Below are 12,640 nucleotides of genomic sequence, written 5' to 3'. Positions count from 1 at the left end.
CGTCTCTCTCTTACTGTCTGTCTTCTTCCCCAACGTGAGCGAAATTAAAAACGCTGTAAAGTCTGTCGCAATTTCCGCGCCATTTGGGTCCTCGCCCGCGTCGTCGTAATGTAATTTTCCGCCAAAAAACGACGCGCTCATTTTTCCGCGAACCAATCAGCCAGCGTGTTCAAAATATCGAACGGATTTTTCCAGCAAGCAGCGCTTGAAGGTGTATTTGTGGGCTGACGGGTGTGATGGTGGTGATGGAATGAGCACATCAAACACACCCAGCCAGACATCGATCGATCATACGGCGGCGGCGACGACGTCCAGAGTGTCCCCGCCTTCGCAAAACGCTCGATGTGCCAAGCCAACCACGCCAACCGTATGTAAGAAGACGCACCCGCTTTCTGTTGTTCCGTTTACACAAGAACCGATGATTTTGTTTATCGAAACAATTTTAGCATCGTCTGATGTTTCGTAACGCGAACGCGGGAGTGTGTATGTGTGATTGTAACCGTTGAGATGTGAAAGATTGACGACGACCGACGACTGGATGCTGTGCTGTGAGGGAGCAATAGTCAATCGCTTAGGAAACTAGAGGCGCGACTGAGGTATCAAGGCTCATTGTGGAAGCAAATCGACGTGGAGAGTTAAGATGAAAGAAAGAGAGTGCAAAAGAGTGCATATTAATTCTAGTTTTGCGCACTCCACTGTAACACGTGGGATGACGTAGGCTTAGTGTAGGAGATGCTGTGGGCTTGGTTTATCGTAAAAATCACGATCTTGTCTAAACTATGTGCGGTTGCGGGCTGTCTATGGTGATCTGGCAAATCGCAAACCACACACAAATCGAAGTTTCGTTTCGCAAATCGAACAAACAGCATCATCACACACTTCATCGCCGATCGATGGTGGCGCGTCAGTGTGGCATTAAAATCCTATCGACTTCCCTCGTTTCCTTTATCGCGAACCTAACGCAGCAAGAGAGAGACTAGGATTTGGGGGTGGTTTCCCTTTTCCTTTCGGTATTTTACATAAACCAGCATAAACGAACGTCCACATGAAAAACCCAGTCGTTACGATGTGCTCCGCGTAATTAAGACCAAGTGATGGATAGTAATTGGAAAACTTTGACGAAATACTTCCACAAGCGGTGCCCGCGTGGTTGCCGCCCCTCAACAAAATCGGAATCTCGATGCGAGAGGTCATGGTAACGAGAGAAGGCAGAAATGGAGAAGTTAATGTTATTTGAATCGCTTAGCGATCCACATCAACTTTCGTCGCAATCTTTCGCAGCTCTTGGGAGACCAAATTTTGGATTTTTTTTTTTTAACTGACAGTTCAATCTGAACCAGGGGAGCAGGAATTGTTTCAAATCTTTTCGAATTGATACGCCATTCAGGACGAGGATGATTAGGACCAAAGGTCGTGTTGCAGCGGGCTTCTGCAGCGTCTCCTGGTTCCTAGAGTTTCGCTCTATTTCAACTCAAAAAGGTCAGAAATCCCAAAGAGCAGGAAGCTCCCATGGCATTTGCCAACCGGCGGAAGCACTAACTAACACACACCATGCAAAAATAGTTCAGTTCCTGGACTACTAGTCAAGGCCTCCCCCCAGACTACCCTCCCACACAGGCACACTCATCAAACTTCCTCGACCGGGAGATGGTCGAGTTTGGGTTTCATCAACAGATTGCGAAACTTTAGCCCGACTCGGGGTGCCGGCCACGACGCTCTCTCATTTACTGTACTTCCTCCTCCTCGCCTCATTTTGATGGGGAAGCGAGACGAGACGACGATGGCGGGACTCTCTCTTCCGCAGCCCTTCCGGAAACCACCGAGGAGGCATTTCACGGCGGTTTTGAGGCTAAATTCCCCCGCAATCAAGCCGCGCCGCGGCCCTCGAGGGGCGGCCAAAAGCTGGTTGCTAACTATTTACTGTCGGCATATTTTCCCAAACAAATACTTTCACAGCGGCGACGAGGAGGCGACCCTCCCACCGGGGCGGCCAGACCAGGTCTCTCCCACCGGGTGGTGGAGCATAAGCTTTTTTTGGGTGCATAATAATGTTGAAGAGGAGAGATTAAGACGAGGAAACGTGGGCCGGGCTCGGTTTGCTTGAAAGTTTAAACTCGGTTTGTGGATGAAATTGAGGTTAATTTTTTGTGAGGGTTACTTCAAAAAGTTGCGAGTGGCTTACTTTCCTGACGGTGATTTGAATTTGTAAAAAGTTGTAATGAAAGGCAATAGCAATTAGTGAGATATTATTTATAAAAGCAATGTTGCTATGGTAATATTAGAAAAGATATGTAAATAGCGAAAAAATAACATAAATAGCATAAGAAGTAAGTTAAACGAACACTGCCAAACAAACATGATAACAGACGTGAAAAAGCATATAAAACATTCAACATTTCGCAGCGGAGCGGAGCGAAACAAGAAAAAGTGTAAACTAAAGTGAAACAAATTAAAAACATACGCCCGGCCGGTGGCAAGAGCGAGGAGCAAGGAAAAAAAATGTTGACATCATTACAAGTTGCTCACCGCCCACGAACAACATCACCGTACACGCCGCTTCCCAGGGACCTCCCAACCGCTCCCTAACCGGTGGTGGTGCAAGTTCAATTTGTTCCAACTTCAAGTCAGGATGGCGCAGCTCCCACACCCAAAGCACGCCCAGCAGCAGATAAAACGGATTACGGATGCAGAAGATATGACGGATAACGGCGGCTGACGTTGGAGGAGGTTGTCCTATCCCTTCGGCCCGACAGGGCGGCGGCTGTTCTCGTTTCGTTACATTGCCGCCGCTGCTAAAAAGTCGCGCAAGAAGATGGATGTCAACGTTTAGGCTCGTCGCTCGTTCAACTACTGCTCGTGTTGGTCGGCGGGCCCCCGGTGGTTTGGTGATGCAACTTTGCCCACAAGGATCCTCCGGCCCGTCCACTGTGGCCTCCCTGCGCACGGTACAAGACAAATCCTTTAGAACATCCCTGTGAGGGAAAGGGTTGCGATTGTGAGGGATGCAATCCGACCAACGTTTATCAAACTTCGCTCCGTACGACACCGACCGACGATCTACTTTGCACATAATTTCGACAAAACGGTATTATTGATGTCTCTCTCACTCTCTGTCTCTCTCTCTGCCGTAGCATAATATTGCCGGCGGAGACAAGAGAGGAGTTGATAAACTTTGGGTCACTTTGGGTGTCCCCATTTTGGCAAACTTTCACCGAGCGACCGGCCGGAAGGAAGCGCCCTTTCTTAGAGGGGGAATGGTGGTTTTATCTTCGCCCAGCCACCGGAAAAGAGCGGAAAATTTGGCTTGAAACTTGCCGCGGCTTGCTACTCGATATCGGCTGCTTCCCGCGAAACCGGAAGGACCAAGTTTTTTGTCCCGGACAGAAACAATTAAACTTACAACGCGCGTGCCCCCAGGGCAGGTCAGAGTGTGTGATCTGCTGTGTGCGATCATCTCACCAAGCTTAGCAGCCCGAATATGGTCTTACTTTATTTTAATAGGCCGAGCATCGTGTGCCATTATAACGTCGATTGGGTGTGATCTTTTTTATGCTGTGCGGCGCCAGAGCATGGAGCAGAAAAATCTGAAAAAAAAACTTTGAGCCATAAAACAGATTTTCATCGACCGGAACTAAGAGCCGGAACGCGGGGCGCGTGTGCGCCCTCGTCATCTGCTGAACTTGGGATCCAACTTGGGCCTGTGTTGGCCAACATTCCTTTTTTACAAATTGGGACGCTGGTTCTCATTTTTATCAAAATTAAAACTTTCGCCGGTCTCATGGTGAGAGGTTGGTGATCGTAAACGGAAATCCCGGAGAATACTGAGGTCCCCTCAGTAATGGGACAGGCAAATGCACACACCGCAATGGCTCTCCTCCACCACCACGGCACGGTAGATACGCGAAAAGCAATATCATGTCAATTTTAATGGAACTACCATTGCCGCCTCGTTATTGCTGTTGATAACGCGCGCCCTCCCCTTGTGTTACTCATCTTTCCGCCAACCACCATATCGGCACCAAAGTTTGGTCGTCGTTCCAGAGCTCATTTCAAACCCGGGACACAATGTTGCAGAGGACATGGTTTGCCTCTCGATGTGCTGCTTTATAATTATTGCTACCTCTGCAGCAGGGCGCACTGAAATCATGGCCGCCGTAATGTGCGTTGTAAGTTCAAGAGTGATACTCCAAATCAAGTTGTGTAGTTAGCCGTCTCCGACCGAGAACATGCAGAACAAATGAAAGATAAAAAAAATGGCCACCGGAAACGGAATGCCGATAAGAGTGAAACAAAACCTAGAAGTCTTGGCCGTAGCGGCGATAGCCCAGAAGAAATACACACTCGGCCGGCAGACCAGGCATGATATCACAATTCTGTCGGACATTGACAAACGCCACGAGACGCCAGCCAGGCGCAGCTCACTTCCCACGCAATCGTTGGGCGGGTGGCGTTATACTACTTAAGGACTTCCACCATCATGCACCCAGATCGAGTTGTTGCCAGCTAAGCTAAGGTCCCTCTACTTCCCAAAACCATGGACTCTAATATTTTGCTCGACCTGGCCGAAGTCATCTGACACGCTCTTTCCGTTCCGTCTATTGTTCTGCTCTGCTTGCGCACCGCCATGCGCTCGCATTTTCTGATTTTTAGCACAATTTTTGCGTTACCAGCATAAACTTTCGAGCAGATAATAGGCCAAGCAAGCAATAGACGACCGCCACGCCACCATCATTCCAACCCTGGTGCGGCAACTGGCTTTCTCTATCCGAGGAGTGTGTCTCCACCATTCGAAGAACGCCGAGCCGTGCCGAGTTTTGAAACCGCACCCCTGTACAAGACCACGCGTTCGGGTTGGGAGGGGCGGTTTTAGTACACACCAATCGAAAATGGTAATCGTATAGCTCCGGCTCCTGGACGGTCCCAACCAGCTACCGTCTGCATGTCGTTTGTTTGCTGGAACGAAGCATAGGTTCTAAAAAATGGCAGAAAAAAGAGCGAAGGGAACTGATATAACATAACGATTCCCCCCGCCCGGCCTTCTTGCTGATCTAGGGGAGAGCGAGGAAGAAGTGGTGTGCACTGGGCAGGACCGAAGTTGGCGAGGAGACCACCCCACAATCGTTGCCCAGCTCTCAGTCGATGATAACAAACAAAAAATGGAAACGCATATGCATGCAGCATATTACCAGTTCTGCGTGGAGATATCGGCACACATGCCCCATCCGTCCACCCCCTAACTACACCACCCCAGCCGCTGACCAACTTCGCGCCCTCCATTTGCGCAGATAACAACTTGGGGGGGTCGACTACTCATACGCCCTCTCTCTGCCTTATGTGTGATCCACAATGGGGCGACAGAGAACGTAGCTATCGAGGCAGAGCGTAGAGACAGGGACATGTTTCCCACGTCCTTTTTATGTGTTAGGTTTGTTGATACTTGGCACGGACCATAACCAGCGGCCCCCGCCAGAGGGCGCGCGCCTCCGAGGCACCCGGAACGGCCAGATTTGCCGGGAGAATTGAATTTTGGGTATCGTCGGGGCCGGCGCGTTCTACACACGCGACTTCTTCGCGAAGAACCTGCCAAGAAGTAGACGGCGCCCATATGGAGACCGCGCGGCCGCGATGATAATGGCAAAAAACGTCGTGTGTGTCTCGTTTTTATTGTATGCATCGAAAGTGTCATCAGTGTTTGGTGGTCCCTCATCCCCAGTGCCTTGGGCGGGCCCATTTTGACCCAAACATTGCGTGCCACCGGTCATATAGTTCGACCGACCCCGAGAAACCAAGGGAGTCTCTCGTTTTCTTCAACGGATCATCATAATCGCACATATGAGAGCGCGGCGCGCAAGTCGTAGTAAACCCATAAAAACCATTCTTCCCAAGTTTCGCCCAACTCTCTTGCTTCGAAAGTAATGGGGCGGCCCCAAAAGCACTTGAAATCAGTGCTTCGCCGGAATGGCCTTGCGCGCTGCGCTGATAGTTTCGGTATCCCCATCTGGCCCCAAGCCGTCCGACGCCGTCCAAAGAACTGCTCCTCGTGAGCACAGCGATCCTGCTGCTATTAAAACCGATTGCCGTCTGGGCAGCGGGGTGGCGACACACACGAACGCTCGACGACAGGCTAACAGGTCGAATAGCGGTGTGTGATGGGTTTGATGGCATTTTGCCCGATACTTTATGATTCCCTCACGCGCTGTAGAGTTGCTGAAGACCACCAGAAGCCTTGGAAAAAGTTATCGACGCAAGGTGCATAGAACAGAGCCGCATTGTGGTGAATGGTCGAGGCGCTTGATTGAAAAACTTTTGCACTTCAGCGTCATATGTGTAACGGCGAATTCTAAGCATAACTTCTCTCATCTGCCTTCTTGAGGGGAGGGTTTCATTTGGACTTGCATTCACAGTAATAGTTATTACCGTTTTTTTTGTTCTCCGAGAGAAAGTTTTCGAAGTGCATCCGGGCAAGGGCAGAAGTTCTCTCTGTGGTGAAATGATGAAAACTTGCTGCGTAAATGCAAATAGGACGAGAACAAGGATGATGGTCGACGAGAGCGCAATACTCCCCCATTTCATGCAATTGCAGTGGAAGTTTCGAAGACCCAAGTGCGTTACACAGCGCGGGAAGCTGGAATCACAGATCACAGAAATAGCGTCAATTTGTCGAGTAATATCCGGATGAATCGGATATTTATCGCAGAGAATACGCAGAGAGGCCACGACCTTCCACGTTCTCTCTCTTTGAATTCAGACGACTTCCGTTCAATGAATCGATATTCTCGATGTAAGATCTACGCAAAGAATACCAACACCGCTTACGCTCCGCACATGCCACAGATATTTGAAAGGAGATCACGTCAAAACACCGGCGATTAGTGAGGCAGCGAGATCAGCAATTCTGCTGACACAAATGGGCCACCTTCGAGTGAAATTCATAGCATCCCACACTAACGTAGTCCCGCTTCGGGCTAACGATCGACAGACAACAACAATCCTAAACAACTCCAAACTCCCATCCAGAGGAGGGGAGCAAGGGATCGGAGAGAGAAATTCAATTAGATTTGTGTTTTGAAGTACCTGCGCGCTGGTGTCCTCGGCGACATTCCTTTTGCCTTCTCCGACGGACGACCGCGTGGTGGGGTAGTTCCGACGGTGGGGACAGAGATTTCTTATTGCTATGACCTATAACGCAATTGGATGCCGGGATTCCGTGGCAAATTCTTCATGGAACTCTTGTTTTCGGTTGCTGTTAGCTGGAGAAGTAGTTCCAGACCGGATCGTCCTTGCTTTTCTTTTTCGGAGAAGATTTTATTGCATTACGCGCAGTTTAGAGCTCCTGCTGGTTACACAAGTACTTGGGCAGAGAAGAGACCCGCCCTCGAGTTTCGTCCACTCTCCTACCTCTGTCCGGGCGCCAACACGGAAAGCAATTGAATTAATTCCTCTCCGCACATTAAGCAGTCCGCAGTCCTGTACAGTCCTGGGAACATGGATAATGCGCCGGGCGAAACGCATAGAAAAATATCATTTCTCTTCGCGACAACATCCGAGAGGCGGCATATTTTCCACGTCGCGGTCGGCAGAGTCTTGGTGCACCGCTGGAAACGAACTACAACAAGTCCGAGTTGATAACAGCTGGGGACCACGACATTTTGACGTCGAACATGGCTTGAAAATCAAGTCATTAAACAGAAGTGGGGCCCTCTTCGGGCGTTCGGTGTTTACTCTGCGATAATGGATGCCGACGGTGAGTAAATCATCGTACGCGCGAGCGGAACGTATCGACCGTATCTTTGATGGCCAGACCTCCGATAGCTACTTTAGAGGACAGAGCACGAAACTCGGCTAAAAATTTCCCATGAAACACGCGTATCGTTTCTCGCGTGTAGAGCGATAGACATGCCGCGTCACATGTAACATGTGATGAAACTGAAAAAATGTCGCACTGACAGTTGGGCATGAAATCAATCAGAGGTATCAGAGGTCCGTTTCTTCGCCTCACAGCGCGCCACTTGAAGTAGGCTAGGTACTGGCCTCGAGGTGCGATTGTTATCGCGAACCATTCAATTAGTAGGGGTTGCAATCCAAAAACCACCGGGCCACTTTGGTGTCCACAGACGAGCACGAGGGACGACAATCTACAACACAGGCGCAGCCGATAACACAGCACTAGTGAGAGGGTTTCGAGACAACAATCTGTGTTGTAAAAAATCAAGGGTGAACCCACCACACAACGGTAGGCAAACCACTTTCGGTAATTGATCTTTCCTCTGTGATGTATACACGAGACGACGTTGGACGTTCAAACGTTTTTATGCAGCTCCGTACACTTCCTTGGCCGGCATCGAACGCGGCCGATAACACAGTGTACAGTGCGCCTTCCTTGCGATAGGGTAACCTTCTTCTTGTGTCCGGGAAGTTGATGAGAACATCCCACTATATACTATCGATTGATTTGAGACAAGACAATAGAACACGTACTGAAGGTAACAACCACCACCAGGTCTTATCAGTGGAATCATCAGGAAGGAGACATCCTCCAAGCCATGCATCACCAGAGAGAATTGATTTCTTTCCCAATGGCCACGGCGACGTACGGCGAAGAAGACGGCTAGGGGTTCAAATCATAAGGTCGAGTAAACAACACCCGAGTTCGGTACGTCCACTTCCACCGTAGGAAAAAGGATAGAAGCTCCGGGTTCTGCTGGTGGATGCAGAGAGGATGATGTTGTGCCAAGCATATCTTGCACAACCATCACAGAAAGCATTACAACGTGCACCGGAACTCCGTATATGAAGAACGGAAGACAGAAGCTTCGAAAGGTTCGATGTGGGGTTCTCGGAGCATCTTGGCAGGAAATTGATCACGTGGTACCGGTCTTCTTCATTTCATTCCACCTTCCAAACGCCCTTATAATTTGAGAACCAATTTGTCGGAGCAGAAAATGGTAAGCTTCTGCGGTACGGGTGGTTTTGTTCTGTTTGTCTGACTGTCATATTGCCTGTATAGGTCTGGCCTTGCATTCCTAGATCTGGAAGACCATGGCAAAATTCGACCATCGTCGGCACGTGTTGTCCGACAGCATGTCTCGGCTGGCGTCTCAAAGTTATCGCAGCGAATCTGGTTCATCAATTGAAACTTTGCCCATTACCTTCGATCGATGCCGGACACTAGTGTGAGACTAACGACGGAAAGGTGCTCCAGAAGTGCACCCATAAAAGGATTTACGATTTCGTCGGCCTTGGCCGCCATTCTCGCTGCAGGGTATGGGCGGAGTGAGAAGATATATTGAAACTAAATTAGAGTGTGGCTCTTTAGTTACACGCATCCATCATCCGACCGAGGAAGCAAAGGAAGCAACGCTCGATGACATGAGATTAAAACACTGACACTAATGGAATAGTAGTTGCTGGACGCCTGCGGATGGTGCGCGCCCATGTGCTGAGGTGTCGAATTTGTCGTCAGATAATCACAATGTCAAGGTAGTGTCTTCCGAAGCGAGATCAAAACGGTTTGAGCGGCCCCACCCAGAGCAGACCAGGAAGACGAACACAGGTTAATTTCCCTAATTGAAACATGTCGAACCCGGCGGCGGCCAAACACTCGAATCGTCGAATCCCTAACAGACTTACTAGATGCTCCTTCAGGTCCTTGTTGGCGCAGATCGGACTGAGCCACTGGTGCAACCCGACGTAGCGCTTCTGCATCATCTTCAGGGCCGGCGCCCCTTGGGCGTACGGTCCGCCCAGCAATGATGTCCCCATCGCGCCACCTTCCAGTACAACCATCGTACGATTGGCCGACGTTTTCCTCGAAGCCCGGTGCGCGCTTTCGCTCTACACCAACTCCGTTAGACGATAGAGAATGGGGATTGCAACTTCTTGCTATCAACGAAGACACACTACTGACTGGCGGCGGCGTATGGATGTGGTTTCCCCACGAACACGAAAACTTCACTCTCCCAGGCAGAACCGGAACAACAAAACACGGGAAGGTGACTAACAAAAAAAACTAATAACGGCTCTATTTACTTCCCGGTCAAAACAACACACATTTAACAATGAACATTTGAGTGACGACCATCGGGAACTGTAAGCGACGGACGTCGTCGTCGGCGATGACGCACTTTTAACACCACACAACTCTACTTCTCTGCTTCAGGCTTGCTTTGACTACTTAACCACCGTTACACCACATCATCATCTTCCACACTATACTATAGAGAGAGGCACTACCGAGGAGGCCGCTGTTGTTTGCTTGAACTGAAAGCTATTTTTCCTTTCCTGTTTTAACCACGTCACTGTTAACACTTCGCCAAAACGATACTTTCCTTCACAGCCGAAAAACCACAAATCGCGTGGCGAGCGCTTTTGTTAGAGAAATGAAACCGTTAAGCTGACGCGAAGAGTAGTATTAGCGGATCGCGAACGCCCCCTTAACAAACACGAACGACGATTGACCGACTCGGGTGACGGCGAATCCTGCTCCGTTAGTGTGCACACACAATTTAGAGACGCTTTACGACACTTTGTTTTTTATCACCGAAACTAGAGAAAATATAAAACGGGAAATAAAATGTAAACAAATAGCCCAAAGCGTGCGGCCGAAGAACGTTCCTTCGTTTGCCGAGGCTTCCGCCTCGTTAAAGTGTCGCGCTATTCGAGGTGCCGTCGTCTACTGAGATGATTGGACAACCAATCATTCGAGACCGAAACGCCAAGGATAACTAGGATTGCCGTCCCAACCAACACGCACACAAATGCACGGTCCAAACTGTTGAACTGTTTTTTATGGAGATCCTTTTCCAGTGTCCACCACCGTACACACGCAAGCAAGTCAGTAGGCGACGAAGTGTGTCGAGATGAGTTCTACTGCCTTGTTAAAAAGCACACCACCGGAGTAACAGAGAGAGGCGCAGTGGAGCAGAAGCGTGTCCTGTTTTATCGGTGGGTCGGTGTCCTGTAGTATCCAGGGCACGTGGCGAACCGAAGGCATCCGAAGTCTGTGTCACCATACGTCTGTGCGCGGGTTCTGCTCCCAACAAACTGTCGTCCGGTCCCGGTTCCCGGTGGTTCCAGGGTTGGAGAGAGAACTGTCCCCGCGAGGAGTGCGTGCCATTATCGTCGGTCGACCAGAGAGAGCGAGCGTGTCGCCGTTGCGGTGTCTGCGTGTTAGTGATTATTTTTTTCCGTTCATTATCTTTTATTAGTTCTGCCACTTCATGTCGGACCGAAGCCGAGCGCGGTGGCGGCCCCGGGGTTTTGCGGGCGTCGCGATGTTAAAAAAATGTCAGGAACTTCCGGGGTGCCTGCCTCTGACAGTGGACAAGGGGGCCGACTTTCGAGACGATGGTGCCGATCGCCCAAGGGACATCCGGCAGTTATCTGGCACGTCCCACACCAACCTTCTCCTCCATATCTGGGTGTGTTGTGTACGAAGTTGCAACGATTGTGGCTTCGGACGGCAGGGTGGTGATATCGCAAAACATGTACTGCTGATTCTTACATCGTCGTTACAGGACACAAAGAACCGGGGGGAGTCCTGCCTCCGGCCGAGAACAACACACGCCCAACAACACGTTCTCTATCGGGTCTTTTAAATCGCCATGTTAGATCGCTTATCTCGCACCTAGATTTTCAGCAACTCTGTACAACATCGCGCACCCCTGTTGGCTAAGGGTGGGCTCTCCTCCACAGTACCTCCAGCGCTTTGCATATAGATTACAAAATCTGTCGAAAGTTGTCCGGACACTGCTGAGAGCCTGGCTTCTCTAGTTCTGCTTTCGCCGCTGCTCCTGATGGCGGCGGCGGCAGTATACTGAAAACCGATTATCCTTCGGCGATTACGATGATGTCCTGGTGCTGCTACGCGACGACATGCAGGTGTAATCGTCCGCCGCGTAACGTCACGGTGGACGAATTCCATGTCGTGTTTAAACGGGACCCCCCATCGGCGCACGGACGAGATTTCTTCTTCCGGCACAACAACACCCCGGTGCTCGCGGGCTTTGGGCCAGATTTTACCCAGCTCTTTAGATCCCTGCCGGGGTTGTGTGTAGTGCGCTTTGACTGATGTCTTCTTACGCAGCATCGTTTAGCATCGCCCTTCGGCTTTGCCGTTGTTGTGGTTGCCATTAACTTTACATTAATTGGCCAACATCTCGAATCTTTAGGTAGCCTTTTCTAGTTTCCGGTGGCTTTAGGAATTACCCTCTCTCTAGAACGGTTGAGTTAAATAGGATGCTCCTTTAAAAGGGGTAGTGATTTTTGCTGCCTTTTTGAGTAAATGCGCACGATTCTCGGGACCACATGTTTCCCTGACGAACGACAGCGGAAACGCGGTTACAGCGCTCGGATTCTGCTGGGAATTTTTCGGGATTTTGTGGGTGTTCTTGCTTCGCACTCGCGTCCGCAACCCTTTGCTGTCGCCTGTTGACGTCCGAACGGTGGCGGTCGTCCGTCTTCCAGAAGCCGATAGTGTTTGTGGCGTGCAGATATCGTCGTCGTACCAGCGCTCCGTTCTTTATCGAAACCGAGAACCACTCGGCTGCACATACACACGCTCTCTCTCTCTCTCTCTCCTTCGCTATTTTTAATGCCCTATCATCACGGTCTTATCACCGAACTCTCCTCGATTGGTGTT

The 12,640-nt window shown here is 50.1% G+C and overlaps 1 protein-coding gene across 1 annotated transcript in view; it reads right to left on the bottom strand.

Annotated features, from left to right (window-relative positions):
- The window catches only part of LOC131207240 (maternal protein pumilio), a 59,985-nt gene extending 50,223 nt beyond the window's left edge, over positions 1-9,762 (bottom strand). The window contains exon 1 of the mRNA XM_058199849.1: positions 9,631-9,762. Coding sequence (XP_058055832.1) covers positions 9,631-9,762 — 132 coding nt within the window. The remainder of the gene's footprint in view (positions 1-9,630) is intronic.
- Between the last annotated feature and the right edge of the window lie 2,878 nt (positions 9,763-12,640).

Source organism: Anopheles bellator, chromosome 2 (assembly GCF_943735745.2).
Source record: "Anopheles bellator chromosome 2, idAnoBellAS_SP24_06.2, whole genome shotgun sequence".
Classification (NCBI taxonomy): Eukaryota; Metazoa; Arthropoda; class Insecta; order Diptera; family Culicidae; genus Anopheles; species Anopheles bellator.
This window is presented reverse-complemented; position numbering and strand designations above follow the sequence as displayed.